The sequence below is a fragment of the Portunus trituberculatus genome, chromosome 7 (genome assembly GCF_017591435.1).
Source record: "Portunus trituberculatus isolate SZX2019 chromosome 7, ASM1759143v1, whole genome shotgun sequence".
NCBI lineage: Eukaryota > Metazoa > Arthropoda > Malacostraca > Decapoda > Portunidae > Portunus > Portunus trituberculatus.
In genome coordinates this window covers 7,903,144-7,919,043 of record NC_059261.1, presented here as the reverse complement: position 1 = coordinate 7,919,043, position 15,900 = coordinate 7,903,144, and the positions used below count along the sequence as shown (strand labels likewise).

The 15,900-nt window shown below is 41.2% G+C and overlaps 1 protein-coding gene across 1 annotated transcript in view; it reads left to right on the top strand.

Moving 5' to 3' along the window:
* Positions 1 to 4,984, top strand: part of LOC123520318 (nascent polypeptide-associated complex subunit alpha, muscle-specific form-like) — a 41,759-nt gene extending 36,775 nt beyond the window's left edge. The window contains exon 8 of the mRNA XM_045282529.1: positions 4,774 to 4,984. Within this exon, the coding sequence (XP_045138464.1) occupies positions 4,774 to 4,984 (211 nt within the window). The remainder of the gene's footprint in view (positions 1 to 4,773) is intronic.
* Positions 4,985 to 15,900: the final 10,916 nt, after the last annotated feature.

Here is a 15,900-nt window from a genome sequence, read left to right as displayed (position 1 = left end):
CTCCTCCTCTTCCTCCTCCTCATCATGATTAATTAAAACGTTACGTGGAATGCAATTGTTTTCATTCTTGCAGTAGTAGTAGTAGTAGTAGTAGTAGTAGTGGTGGTGGTGGTGGTGGTGGTGGTGGTGGTCGTGGTGGTAGTAATAGTAGTAGTAGTGGTGGTGGTTGTATTGGTAGTAGTCGTAGTAGTAGTAGTAGTAGTAGCAGTAGTAATGGTGATGGTAGTAGTAGTAGTAGTAGTAGTAGTAGTAGTATAGTAGTAGTATTGGTTGTTGTGATATTAGCAGTAGGTGTAGTAGAATAGTAGTAGTTGCAGTATTAGTGGCAGTGGTATTAGTAGTTGTGATGGTGGTGGTGGTAGTAGTAGTAGTAGTAGTAGATGTAGTAGTAGTGTTGTTAATTATAGAATGATATTGTGATAAGTACTCTCTCTCTCTCTCTCTCTCTCTCTCTCTCTCTCTCTCTCTCTCTCTCTCTCTCTCTCTCTCTCTCTCTCTGTGAGGCGACTTAAAGTGCTTAAATCGTGCTGTTAAAGATGTGCGCTGCAGAAGGAGGAGGAGGAGGAGTAGGAGGAAAAGTAAGGGGCGCATGTTCCACCCACCATCACCTCCTCCTCCTCCTCCTCCTCCTCCTCCTCCTCCTCCTCCTCCTCCTCCTCCCTGCACTTTTTCTCCAGTGATGGGTGGCGTCTAGTCCTGAAAGAGAGAGAGAGAGAGAGAGAGAGAGAATAAGTGTATGAGCCTTATGATGGCCTTGTGATGGAGAGAGAGAGAGAGAGAGAGAGAGAGAGAGAGAGAGAGAGGTGGGTGGGTGGGAGGGGAGAGTTGGGGAGAGGGGAGAGGTCACTGATCGCGCGTGGGAGGAGCAGACAACCTCCCTCTCTCCCTCTCCCTCTTCCTCTCCCACTCCCTCCCCCTCTCCCTCTCCCTCTCTCCACAACTGTCCTACTTCCGGTCCTTACCTTCTTAATTCCCCTCCTTCCTCTCTCTCTCTCTCTCTCTCTCTCTCTCTCTCTCTCTCTCTCTCTCTCTCTCTCTCTCTCTCTCTCTCTCTCTCTCTCGGATAATCCCTCCTTCCACCTGCTTATTAAAGTACGGAAAGAGAGAGAGAGAGAGAGAGAGAGAATATACTCCATTTTGTGCTAACTTTATAACTTTGTCTTCTCTCTCTCTCTCTCTCTCTCTCTCTCTCTCTCTCTCTCTCTCTCTCTCTCTCTCTCTCTCTCTCTCTCTCTCCCTGTCCTTCTCTCCTTTGGATCTCAGCCAGTACTCGTACTCTCTCTCTCTCTCTCTCTCTCTCTCTCTCTCTCTCTCTCTCTCTCTCTCACACACACACACACACAGAGAGAGAGAGAGAGAGACTATTTGTAATGGGATGGTGTTGGGTAGGGTAAGGATGTGGAATGTTGCCAGATGAATCCTCCTCCTCCTCCTTTCCTTTCCTTCTTTATCATAAGTCTTATTAAGCGTATGGTGGGTGGTGGTTGTTGCATCTTGTGTGGGCGCCTTGTGTACTCTCTCTCTCTCTCTCTCTCTCTCTCTCTCTCTCTCTCTCTCTCTCTCTCTCTCTCTCTCTCTCTCTCTCTGACATTCTTCCATTGTTATTGTTTGTATGTCTGACCTTGTGGTGGTGGTGGTACTACTACTACTACTACTACTACTACTACTACTACTACTACTACTACTGCTGCTGCTGCTGCTGCTGCTGCTGCTGCTGCTGCTGCTGCTGCTGCAACAACAACAACAACAACAACAACAACAACAACAACAACAACTACTACTACTACTACTACTACTACTACTGCTGGTGCTACTACCACCACCACCACCAGTCCAGTTATGAAGGAAACATGAGAGAGAGAGAGAGAGAGAGAGCCTGACCTGTATAACCAGAGCTGCGGTCACCAACCTTCTCTCTCTCTCTCTCTCTCTCTCTCTCTCTCTCTCTCTCTCTCTCTCTCTCTCTCTCTGACATTTGAATCATCTCGAAATTTTTCCCGTATTTTTCCTCCTCCTCCTCCTCCTCCTCCTCCTCCTCCTCCTCCTCCTCCTCCTCCTCCTCCTCTAATTAACTCACAGATATAATATGGTGCAAGTTTACCAGTGAAAGGAGAAGAAAAAATGGAGGAGGAGGAGGAGGAGGAAGAGGAAGAAGAGAAGGAGAAGGAGGAGGAGGTAGTAGAAAATCACACCCACGCATCCTTCGTAACCCTTTCCTCCTCCTCCTCCTCCTCCTCTCTTCATGTTTTCTTTATTTTCATGTTTTTCTTCCTTCACTCATTTTTATGTCCCTCCTCCTCCTCCTCCTCCTCCTTCCTCGTTTTCCTCTTTCTGTTTTCGGTTTTATATTCTCTTCTCCTCCTCCTCCTATTCCTTGTCCTTGTCACTCCTCCTCCTCCTCCTCCTCCTCCTCCTCCTCCTCCTCCTCCTCCTCCTTCTCCTCCTCCATGACGTGGCCCAGTTTCCTCACCCTCATTTCTTCCTTTCCTTCTCTTCCATGTTCCTCCACTGGAAATAATAATAATGATAATAATAATAATAATAATAATAATAATAAAAATAATACGTATCTATTCTATTTTCATCTCATTGTTTACTGTTTACTCTCTCTCTCTCTCTCTCTCTCTCTCTCTCTCTCTCTCTCTCTCTCTCTCTCTCTCTCTCTCTCTCTCTCTCTCTCTCTCTCTCTCCATTTCCCTTCCCCCCTTGTTGAGGAAATGCCTCTCCTCTTCCTCCTCCTACTGGTCTTCTTCCCGTCTCCTCCTCCTCCTCCTCCTCCTCCTCCTCCTCCTCCTCCTCCTCCTCCTCCTCCTCCTCCTCCTCTCTTTCTAATGTTTATATATATACCCCGGGGTCTTGGCAGCGGGCCAGAGGGAGGAGGAGGACGAGGATGAGGAGGAGGAGACCAGGAGGAGGAGGAGGTGGAGATAGGGTTATCGAGGATGGAAGGTGTGTGTATGAGAGAGAGAGAGAGAGAGAGAGAAAAGTAATCATCAACAGGCTACCTTGATAGTTTGGTCTCTCTCTCTCTCTCTCTCTCTCTCTCTCTCTCTCTCTCTCTCTCTCTCTCTCTCTCTCTCTCTCTCTCATGACTAAGCCTTTATTCAAGGGCATTCACATTATTGATGGAAAAAAAAGAACCACAAGAAGAAAAGTAGTAGTAGTAGTAGTAGTAGTTGTGGTGGTGGTGGTGGTGGTAGTAGTAGTGGTTGTGGTGGTGGTGGTGGTAGTAGTAGTAGTAGTAGTAGTAGTAGTAGTAGTAGTAGTGGTGGTAGTAGTGGTAGTGGTAGTAGGTGTAGTAGTAGTAGTAGAAGTAGTGGTAGTAGTAGTAGTGGTGGTGGTAGTAGTAGTAGTAGTTGTAGAATAGTGAATGAATTGAAAATCTTGTTATTGTATTAAATGAACACAATATAATTATCTCTCTCTCTCTCTCTCTCTCTCTCTCTCTCTCTCTCTCTCTCTCTCTCTCTCTCTCTCTCTCTCTCTCTCATCTCTCATATATCTGTGTGTGTGTGTGTCATGTGTCATGTGTGTGTGTGTGTGTGTGTGTGTGTGTGCGCCAGGTATAATCTAATCTACCTGGGAAAATGACTGATAAGAATGGGGGAAAAATAGCAGAAATACCCTTTATGGTTTAAAAATAATGATAAACCTGAAGGTGACGTGCTGAAGTGACACAATATCTTCTGCACGGCGATTAAAGAGAGAAACATTGTACGGCTCATTATCAACTGCCGTACTGCCTGTTTCTCTCTCTCTCTCTCTCTCTCTCTCTCTCTCTCTCTCTCTCTCTCTCTCTCTCTCTCTCTCTGTGCATTTGTCTCGACGTGTGTTGATAAGTAAGGTAGTATATTGATTCACACACACACACACGTTAGCCAGCTCAGCAACTAACTATTACTGCTCTCACTATAGTATTTACAATTTTACAAGGCTACCTACCGTGTGTGTGTGTGTGTGTGTGTGTGTGTGTGTGTGTGTGTGCGCGTATGTGTTTGTGCGCGCGCGCGCGTGAATGCATTTATGTCCGTCGAGTGCGGTTGGTGTAGGGTAAAGGAAACGTGTGTGTGTGTGTGTGTGTGTGTGTGTGTGTGTGTGTGTGTGTGTGTGTGCGCGCGTGTATGTGTGTGTGTGTGTGTGTGTGTGTGTGTAGACCTTTGCCGCACAACGGTGTACAGGCGAGGAAAAGTTGTCAGCTCTCACCAGCGACTCCTCTCCCTCCTCTCTCTCTCGCTCTCTCTTTCTCCCTCCTTCCCTTGCTCTCGCCTCTTTCTCTCCCTCTCTTCCTCTCTCTCTCTTTCTCTGTACCTTGACACTTGTTGGCAGAAGAGGAGGAGGAGGAAGAGGATGAAGAGGTGGATAAGGAGTAGGAAGAGGAGGAAATAGATAGGAAGAAGGAGGTTATGAAGGGAAGAAGAGGATGAGAGGTAGGGAGTGAAGGTGGCTGGGAGTGGGGGAGAAGGAGTAATGGGGGGAGGGAGACGGTCGCCGAGAGAACCTGGATATAATGAAGGACTTAGTAAACCTATGCTAAATTCGTGTGTGCGTGCGTGTGTGTGCGTATGTGCGTAAGGGTGTGGCTTAGAAGAACTTAGAACAAGGCTGGGAAGACAGAGGTGGCGGCGGGGCGGTTCTGTGTGTATGTGTGTGTGAGAGAGTGTGTGTGTGTGAGTGTGTGTGTATGTGTGTACGGTTCCCCCCAGTCCCTCCCTGCTTCTCCTCTCCCTGCCTGCCTCCCTCTCTCCTTCTCTCCCTCTCTCCCTCCCCCCGAAGCGGCCGCCAGCTCAGCGCCAACTGCCTCAGCCACCAGTCTAGCATTGGGAACAAGGGAGGAGGGATACGGCGTTGCTCTCTCCTGTCGGTGTGGGTCTCTGTGTGTGTGCCGCTGCTTGTCGTGGATGAGAAATGTGTGCGAGATGTACACGGTGACGATGATGTAAGTGTAGGATGGTTTGTGGCGACGTGGCGCCTTGTAGAAGCTTGAAAGTGAATCAAGGTCAAATCCAACCAACCAGCCAGCCAGCGAGTGAGCGAGCGTCCTGTGGCTGTGTGCGTGTGTGTGTGGGGCTGTGTACGTGTGTGTGTACGTGTGTGTGCGTGTGTAGTGGTGGTAGTGTTGAGGTGGTGGAGGAACGGCGTGTGACCACCACCTCCACCCCCACCAAGGAATAGTGGAGGAGAAAAGGGAGTTTACAGTGGAGATGAGCCCCGTGTTTGTGAGGGAGTGGCGAGTGTCTTTGTTCTCCTCCCTTCCACCGCCACCACCACTCCACCACCACCACCACACCACCACCGCCACCACCACAGGCTCCCCACACGTCAATACTCCACCACACCACCACTACAGCCACCACAACAAGCCTCAAATGTGGTGGGGAGGTGGTGTGGTGAGAGTTGAAGGCGGTGGGGCCCGAGCGTGCGGTGACCACCACCACCACTACTACTACCACCACTACCACCATCTCTATCGATCACCACTACAACTATTGAGTGTTTAGCATGTGCACGGTGCTCTCTCTGTGTGTGTGTGCGCGGCCGTGAGAGGTGATAGTGTGTACGTGTGTGTGTGTGTACGTCTGTGTGCGGACAGATACAAGCTATGTGTGTGCGCGGAGTGGCCGTGGTGGTGTTCATGTGCGTGTGAGCGGGTGTACACGGCACCAGTGACCCGCGGCACACACACACACACACACACACACACACACACACACACACACACACACACACAGTGACACCTGACTTCAGGACACACACACACACACACATGAGTCACACAGTTTTCCCAACACACAACATAGAACCTCGTGTGTGTGTGTGTGTGTGTGTGTGTGTGTCATGGAAGTACCAATTGCAACACTGGTTTGGGTGGTGGTGATGATGGTGGCGGTGGTGGTGGAATGGTCATGATAGTGGGGGTGGTGGTGGTGATGGGGTGACAGGGAACAGTGATAGTAGTAATAGTAGTAGTAATGGTGGTGGTGTAGCAGAGAGAGAGAGAGAGAATGAGTCATGAGTCAGTTCCTACCTTGAGGTAACTCAGGTATGATTCAATAGCAGAAGCAGCAGCAGCAGTAGTAGTAATAGTAGTAGTGACATTTACAAGTTCAGAATTAAGGGATGTTTTTGTCTACTGTGTGTGTGTGTGTGTGTGTGTGGACTTGCTTACATATGCTGTGCGTGTGTAAGTCTTCTCGTGGTTTGGACTTGACATCTAGTACTCTCTCTCTCTCTCTCTCTCTCTCTCTCTCTCTCTCTCTCTCTCTCTCTCTCTCTCTCTCTCTCTCTCCGATTCATCCTTTGTGTGTGTGTGTGTGTGTGTGTATGGAACCTGCCACTTTAGAGAGAGAGAGAGAGAATAAGTTTTTCTCTTCACTATCAACTAATAATGAACATGATAAGTTTTGGGAGGAGGAGGAGGAGGAAAGATGAAAAGAAAGAGATGGATGAGGAGGAGGTCAAGAAGTAGGAAAAGAGGAAGAGGAGGACGAGGAGGACAGGGAGTGGAGGGGAAGGAAGAGGAGGAGGAGAAGGAATGCTTACCGAGAAATTAAGATAAAAAGAATAAAAGAATGAGTGAGACTTTATAGGGAAGAGGAGGAGGAAGAGAGGAAAAAGAGTTTATGGAGGGGTTTTGGGATGGTTGCTTTAATTTCTCTCTCTCTCTCTCTCTCTCTCTCTCTCTCTCTCTCTCTCTCTCTCTCTCTCTCTCTCTCTCTCTCTCTCGTGGTGTTAGAAAAGAAATGTTATGCAATGTGTAATAGTGTGTGTGCGTGTGCGTGCGTGTGTGCGTGCAAGTCCTTCTCATGACCTTCGTTCACCTGTTCCCTCCCTCTCCTCCATCCCAACTCTCTCTCTCTCTCTCTCTCTCTCTCTCTCTCTCTCTCTCTCTCTCTCTCTCTCTCTCTCTCTCTCTCTCTCTCTCTCTCTCTAAGATCCAGCATTATTTAGTTTGTTCTTTATCTCTCTCTCTCTCTCTCTCTCTCTCTCTCTCTCTCTCTCTCTCTCTCTCTCTCTCTCTCTCTCTCTCTCTCTCTCTCTCTCTCTCTCTCTAAGATCCAGCATTATTTAGTTTGTTCTTTATCTCTCTCTCTCTCTCTCTCTCTCTCTCTCTCTCTCTCTCTCTCTCTCTCTCTCTCTCTCTCTCTCTCTCTCTCTCTCTCTCTCTCTCTCTCTCTCTCTCTCTCTCTCTCAGATTCAACATTATTTAGTTTGCTCTCTCTCTCTCTCTCTCTCTCTCTCTCTCTCTCTCTCTCTCTCTCTCTCTCTCTCTCTCTCTCTCTCTCTCTCTCTCTCTCTCTCTCTCTCTCTCTCTCTCTCTCTCTCTCTCTCTCTCTCTCTCTCTCTCTCTCTCTCTCTCTCTCTCCTAGTGCGTCTTGCATTCCTAGTGCGTCTGACGACCTCCTCCTCCTCCTCCTCCTCCTCCTCCTCCTATTAACCGCAAGGGAAAAGGTTTTATATAAAGTATTAAGGGTAAAGTTAAAGCTATTTCTCGATACTTGAGAGAGAGAGAGAGAGAGAGAGACGGGATAACTAAAGACTGCATTATTTTGTGGTTGCCTTATTTTTTTAGTCTCTCTCTCTCTCTCTCTCTCTCTCTCTCTCTCTCTCTCTCTCTCTCTCTCTCTCTCTCTCTCCATAGCAGTGTGCCTCTGTTGCTACGCGCTGGAGGAATCTCTCTCTCTCTCTCTCTCTCTCTCTCTCTCTCTCTCTCTCTCTCTCTCTCTCTCTCTCTCTCTCTCTCTCTCATTGACTTTTGTGAGAGGTCGATAAAGAACTTACACATATGCGTGTGTATCTGCGTGCGTGTGTGCGAGAGAGAGAGAAAGATAATATTGCTGTGAAAAACGTTATTTCATTATTATTATTATTATTATTATTATTATTATTTACTTTCTCATATATTTTTCTTCCAAAACTTCTCTTTCTCCTTGTTTATCACATTTTTCCTCGTTTCATTTCCACGTCGTCATATTTATTTACGTTTTCTCTCTCCTCTCTTCCTTTCCTCATTCACCACCACCACCACCTGTTTGACCTTATGTGGTGTGGTGTGGTCATGTTAGGTCAGGTGACAATTCCCGTTTTCTGTACCAGTTTTAATGTATCTTTCCTTTATTTTAATTTATTAGTGTCATTTATTTATTTGAGGTATATATATTTTTTTTTGGGGGGGTGGTGTATGATATAGTGAAAAGCAGGATGAAAGAATGACGTGATTGGTTGAAATAGTAGATTGGAGTTGAATGCCTTGCTGTGATTGGCTGGACAGGAAGACACTTTGATATATTAGCCAATTTATTGCTTCATTGACCAATTAACCCCTTCAGTACTGGGACACATTTTACCTTGAGTTTTGTGCACGATAAGGCCATTTTATTAACATTAGCAAGGGTCTATGGAGGTCAGAAGGTTAATGGCCACAGTCTTCACTATTTTAATCCCTTCAGTACTGGGATGCATTTTTACCTTTAGTTTTGTGCACAATAAGACCATTTTATTGACATTAGGAAGGGTCTATGGAGGTCAGAAGATTAATGGCTGCAACCCCTTCAGTACTGGGACTCGTGTTTACCTTGAGTTTTGGTTACGATAAGACCGTTTTATATACATTAGGAAAGGTTTATGTAAGTCAGAAGATTAATGGCCGCAGTCTTCACTATTTTAATCCCCACATAAATTTCTGAAGCTGTATAAAATCACCAAATCAAAATAAATATGGAAATGTGAGTTTTAGGTACAATTATATGGCTATTGACATTAGGAAGAGTCTATGGAGGTCGGAAGATTAATGGCCAGAGTCTTCACCTTCTTAATCACCCACATGAGTTTCCGAAGCTGTATAAAATCACCAAATAGTAAGGAATGAATATGCAAATGCGTTATAGTACTGAAGGGGTTAATATGGTGGTGATAGTGGTAGTGGTGGTGGTAGGGGGATCAGATGACCTCACCACACTTATTACCATCACACTAATCCCATCCATAGATATTTTCCCAGATTACAAAGGGATTAAATTAATTCTCTTTATCTTATTGCTACCTTCCTTACCCTTTAAAAATACACCATTGATCATAGCTGGTTAATTAATTCGTAATGGTTCTGGTACACTTCATCTATTTTATCTATTCTTTCTTCTCCCTCTTCTGCATTTTTTTTATTCATTCTTCTATTGCATTTTTCTTTATTCTCTTCATTTATTGCATTTTTTTCATATTCATAGTAACAGTTTAGGAATATTCCATCTATTTTATCCTTGTTTTATTCTTTCTTCTCCCTCTTCTGCTTTTATTTATTCATTCTTCCCCGTCTATTGCATTTTTCTTTATTCTCTTCATTTATTGCATTTTTTTCATATTCCTAGTAATGGTTTAGGAATATTCCAACCACTTTTTCCTTATTTTATCCTTTCTTCTTCCTCATCTCCATTTTATTTATTTATTTATTTATTTTCTATATTTCTATTATCATTCTCTCTATCTTTTATCATCTTCCTCTTCCTGTGTCTATATTTATCCGTTTACCTCTTGTGCACTCCTTGCTTTGTTTATTTATAGTTTTTGTCTTTTTTCCTCTCTCTCTCTCTCTCTCTCTCTCTCTCTCTCTCTCTCTCTCTCTCTCTCTCTCTCTCTCTCTCTCTCTCTCTCTCTGTCTAGTTTTTCATCTCTTTATCAAATTTTTTTTCCTGTCTAAATATTTCACAACCTGTTTATTTAAGTTTTATATTTATTTATTTATTTATTGTCTCCTAGCATATAGTCTTTATCTATTTCCTTCTTTTATTGTGTTTTTGCATCTATTTCCCTTTCATCTCTACAATTTCTATCTCCCTCTTCTACAATTTCTCATTATTTCTGGTTTTATTTCTTATTTCTGCTTTGATTAATGTTCTCTCGTTATGTCTATTTCCTCCTTTTATTGTGTTTAGCATCTATTTCCCTTTCATCTCTACAATTTCTATCTCCCTCCTATAATTTCTTATTTCTGGTTTTATTTCTTATTTCTGCTTTGATTAATGTTCTCTCGTTATGTCTATTTCCTTGTTTTATTGTGTTTTTTTCACCTACACCTTTCCTTTTCATCTCAACAATTTCTATCTCCCTCTCACTTCTACAATTTCTTATTTCTGCTTTATTTCTTATTTCTGCTTTGATTAATGTTCTCGTTATGTCTATTTCCTCCTTTTATTGTTTTTTCATCTATATTTCCCTTTCATCTCTACAGTTTCTATCTCCCTCTTCTACAATATCTTATTTCTGCTTTTATTTTTTATTTCTGCTTTAATTATCTCTTTTGTGTCTATTTCTTTCTTTATTGTGTTGTTTGGTGTGTATATTTGTGCATTTTCCTGTCACTCTCTCTCTCTTTCTCTTTTTTCTTTCTCTTTCTCTATTTAATATACTTTTCTTTTCTTTCCTTATTTATTTATTTTTTTCTTATTTTTCATATGTATATTTTTGCATCTCTCTCTCTCTCTCTCTCTCTCTCTCTCTCTCTCTCTCTCTCTCTCTCTCTCTCTCTCTCTCTCTCTCTCTCTCTCATTTAACATACTTTAATTTCTTCTATTCCTTTCCTTATTTATTTTTTTTATTTTTGTATCTATATTTTTCCTCATCTTTACCATTTATATTTCTTGCTACATCTTCACCATTTCTATTTCTGCATCTATTTCTGCCTCTCATCTTTACAACTTCCCTATTTCTTCATCTTTATTTCTCTCTCCTTTATTGCATATTTTCTTCTCATCCTTACAACTTGTCTATTTCTTCATCTTTATTTCTCTCTCTCCTATCTTGACAACTTCTTTATTTCTGCATCTATATTCTCTCTCTCTCCTTCCATCGTGACAACTTCTCTATTTCTACGTCTATATTTCTCTCTCTCCTTCCATCTTAACTTCTCTATTTCTCTCTCCTTCCATCTTTTACAGCTTCTCTATTTCTGCGTCTATATTTCTCTCTCCTTCCATCTTTTACAACTTCTCTATTTCTGCGTCTATATTTCTCTCTCCTTCCATCTTTTACAACTTCTCTATTTCTGTGTCTATATTTCTCTCTCTCCTTCCATCTTAACTTCTCTATTTCTGCGTCTATATTTCTCTCTCTCCTTCCATCTTTACAACTTCTCTATTTCTCTTTCCTTCTCTCACTCCTTCTTTATTGTATTTCTGCCCTTCATCTTCACAACTTCTTTATTTCTTCTTCCTTCAATTGACATTCCCTTTTCTCAGTTCCCTTCCTTATTGTGTCAGCCTCCCTTCCTCCTCCTCCCTTTCCTGTTGTGTCTAGATCTATATTTATCTAACCTTTCCCTTCCCATCCCTTCCCTTCCCTTCCCTTCCCTTCCCTTCCCTGTTACTCCTTTCCTTTCCCTTCCTTGTTACTCCCTTCTTTTCCCTTCTTTGTTACTCCCTCCATCCCTTCAGTAACTGTATTTATTCTCTCCCCTTCTCTTATTCTCTTCTTTCATTTCCTTGTTCCATTATTGCATTTTTCTTTTTCTCACTTTTAATTTGGTTTTACTTTCTAGTTTTTTGTTTTGTTTTCTTTTTTCTTTTTTGGGGTATTTTTTTGTTTCAATGTGATTTTTCTGTTTTTATCTTAGTCTCTCTCTCTCTCTCTCTCTCTCTCTCTCTCTCTCTCTCTCTCTCTCTCTCTCTCTCTCTCTCTCTCTCTCTCTCTCTCTCTCTCTCTCTCTCTCTCTCTCCCCCATTACATCAACAAACAGCTTCCTTATTTCCTTGCTTCACTCAACACCTTTTGATAACTTTGTCTTAACCCCACTGAACCCATTGTAATCTTTGTTATCTGCCGCTATCTCTTCCCTGTAATCCTCTGGATCCCTTATGAGCATTTTAACATCTTATCTAATACTCTTTGCCAAGCTCTTGATTCTATTTTAGGGGCATTTATCACTGTTTGTTTGTATTTAAGTGTTTGGAATCCGTTTTGTGTGTGTTTTTAAGATTCTAATCCTTGATTTCCTCTGTATTTGAATGTTTTAGTATCTTGTTCTTATCTAATGCCATTTTATAGGCCTTGATTCTATTTAAGGGAGCATTTATCGCTGTTTGTTCGTATTTAAGTGTTTAGAATCTGTTTTGTATGTATTTTTAAGATTCTAACCCTTTATTTCCTCTATATATGAATGTTTTAGCATCTCATTCTTATCTAACACCATTTTGTAGGCCTTGATTCTATTTAAGGGAGGATTAACCACTATTTATTCCTATTTAAGTGTTTGGAAAATTTATTTTGTATCATTTTAAAGATTCTAACCCTTTATTTCCTCTGTTTATGAATGTTTTAGCATCTCGTTCTTATCTAACACCATTTTGTGGGTCTTGATTCTATATAAGGGAGGATTAACCATTATTTATTTCTATTTAAGTGTTTGGAATCTATTTTGTATAATTTTAAAGATTCTAACCCTTTATTCCTCTGCTGCAGGGAGAGGAGAGAGGCGGAGAAGGAAAGAATACACAAGGAAAAGATGGAGCGAAATGAAAAGGAGAGGAGAGAAAGAGAAGAAAGGGAGAGGAGAGAAAAGGAGAGGAGAGAGAGGGAGGAGAAGGAGAGACAGCAGTACCAAGTCGAACAACACTTCAATAAGTCGTTACTCTTTGCCCAGCAGAAGGTAAGCACAACACCACTCTTCCCTACACCACCATCATCACCATCATCATCATCATCATCATCATCTTCTTCTTCTTCTTCTTCTTCTTCTTCTTCTTCTTCTTCTTCTTCTTCTTCTTCTTCTTCTTCTTCAACACCACCACCACCACCTTCATCATCATCTTCATCAACACCACCACCACCACCACCACCACCACCACCACCATCATCATCATCATCATCATCATCATCATTCCCTCTGCAGCATCATATTTTTCCTTTCCATCTTCACCATTCTACTCACCAACACCATCTCTTTTGCCTTTCATCACCAATTTCCCTCTCTACACCATTCCACTCACCACCACCATCACCAATTTCCATAATTTTCACCATTCTTAGTCACCATATCATCCATTTCTACTGTTTTTCACCATTTCCAGTCATCATCACCATTCTGTCTTCAACACCACTTCTTTGTCTTCACCATCACCTGTCACCACCACCATCACCAATTTCCATAGTTTTCACCTTTCTTAGTCACCATATCATTTATTGCTGGTCTGTTTTCACTATTTCCAATCAACATCACCACTCTCTGTCTTCAACACCACCCTTTTTTCTTTAGTTTTCACCATTTCAGTCACCAACACCACCAATTCAGTCTCCAACACCATCTACTTGACTATCATCATCATTCCCTTGGCAACATTACCCATTTTCCTGTCATCACCGTTTTTTGCAACACCACCTCCCTCCAAGTCACTATCTATTTCCCTCGCTACACCATTCTTATCACCACTACTACCTTCACTATTACAGTCACCACCACCATCACCATGTCACCCAGCTCTCTCTCTCTCTCTCTCTCTCTCTCTCTCTCTCTCTCTCTCTCTCTCTCTCTCTCTCTCTCTCTCTCTCTCTCTCTCTCTCTCTCTCTCAGCTGTAAAGTTTTCATCACCAGTTTGTCTAAATATTCATCTCTCTCTCTCTCTCTCTCTCTCTCTCTCTCTCTCTCTCTCTCTCTCTCTCTCTCTCTCTCTCTCTCTCTCTCTCTCTCTCTCTCTCTGTAGTAGGGGTGGGTTGGCGTTGTCTTCCCACTGTGCTCTCTTTAAAGGAGATATTGACTCTTAAAGGGACAAGAATTAACCTCATTTGATTTATTTTCCTCTTCTTTTTTTCCTTTCATTTCTTTTCTTGTATTTATTTATTTATTTATTTTATCATGATTTTCTCTCGTTTCCAGTTTGTGTTGCTCAGTTCTGGTGTGTTTGTTTGTTTTCTTTTGTTTCTTTTGTTTTCTTTCATTTTTACATTTTTTTTATTTGTGGTTTATTTTATTTATTTATTTTATTTATTTTTCTATTTTCTCTAGTCTAATTTCTCTATAGAAGGTTTATACAGAATTAGTCCTTCTGTATTTCAACGCATCACGGCATTTATGAATATCTAATGGGTGTTTTAATGGGTTTTTGTCTAATTTGGTTTACATTCTAATGGGTTTTTGTCTAATGGAGCTTGTCTTTTTCTCTCCTGCATTATTTAAAGCAGTTTACAAGAAGTATTTATGTAGAATTAACCATTTACTTGAATATATTGCAGTGTTTATGAGTTTTTTAATGGGTTTTCAAATATTAGTTTACTTTCTAATGGGTTCTCGTCTAATGGAGCTAGTCTTTTTCTCTCCTTCATTATTTAAAGCAGTTTATGAGAAATATTTATGTAGAGTTAATCATTTACTTCAATATACTGCAGTGTTTATGAGTTTTTTGATGGGTTTTCAAATATTAGTTTACTTTCTAATGGGTTTTTGTCTAATGGAGCTGGTCTTTTGTTTCCTTCATTATTTAAAGCAGTTTACAAGTAGTGTTTATGTAGAATTAACCATTTACTTCAATATAAGGCAGTGTTTATGAATTCTTAATGGGTTTCCTCTTATCTGATTTACTTTCTAATGGGTTTTTGTCTAATGGAGCTTGTCTTTTTCTTTCCTTCATTATTTAAAAACAGTTTACAGGAAATATTTATGTAGAATTAACGTTTTACTCCCAATTTTCACTTTTTAGTTATTAGTTTAGCAAGGTGACGTTTTTATTTAATTAGGCTCAGTTCATTAAATTTTCCCTCCCTCAGTTAATGGTACTATTATCATCTATTTCCTGTTATTTAATTAGGCTCAGTTCATTAAATTTTCCCTCCCTTAGTTAATGGTACTATCGTTTATTTCCTGTTATTTAATTAGGCTCAGTTCATTAAATTTTTCGTCCCTCAGTTAATGGTACTATCGTTTATTTCCTGTTATTTAATTAGGCTTAGTTCATTAAATCCTTAGTTAATTATTTCCTGTTATTTAATTAGGCTCGGTTCATTAAATTTCCTCTCCCTTAGTTAATGGTAATATTGTTGTCTATTTCCTCTCACTTTATTTGGTTCTTGAGTCAATTTGTACTGAAGTTTTTTGCATATTCTGTATTTTTTGGTAAAATTTATTATCATTTTTATTATTTTCTGAGGGGACTTGTAAATGGTGTGTGTGTGTGTGTGTGTGTGTGTGTGTGTGTGTGTGTGTGTGTGTCGTTGCAGAAAAATAAATTATAACTTGTTTGGTTCGTTGGTTCAGGAATTACTTTAAAAATTTTGATCCTTCCTTCCTTTCTTTTTTTCTTTACAGTTCACTCCTTTCGCACAATATTGTCTTATTTTCTTCCTTTCTTCCCTTTCTTCCTTTCCTTCCTTTTTCATTTCCTTCTCTTTTTCTTCCTTCTGTCTAACCATTACCAGTTGAACATTACACTTCCCTTCTCTTCCTCATCCTCTTTCATATCTCTTATTCTCCCTTTTATCTCTCACCCATTCCTCTTCTTTCCCCATTCTCATTCTTCATTCAACCATTCATGCTTCTAACACTCTCTCTCTCTCTCTCTCTCTCTCTCTCTCTCTCTCTCTCTCTCTCTCTCTCTCTCTCTCTCTCTCTCTCTCTCTCTCTCTCTCTCTCTCATATTAAGGAAGATTTTTGGGGATTTAAACCCATTAACGCTGTAATGAAAAATAGTTATCAATATTTTCTCAAGTTATCAGGAAAACATGTGTACTTTTAAAAGGCTGGTTTGGAAATGGCTTGTAGTTTTAGATTAGTATATAGAAATGCCTTGGCTCTCACCACACCTGTTTTCCAAGGCCACAGAAATGATTAGCCCAGTTTTCAAGGCTGTTTATCCTGGTGGTGGTATAGAAATCTTCCTAATCTGTCACTAGAACCATTAAAAACAGCTTAAAGAAACCAGCGTC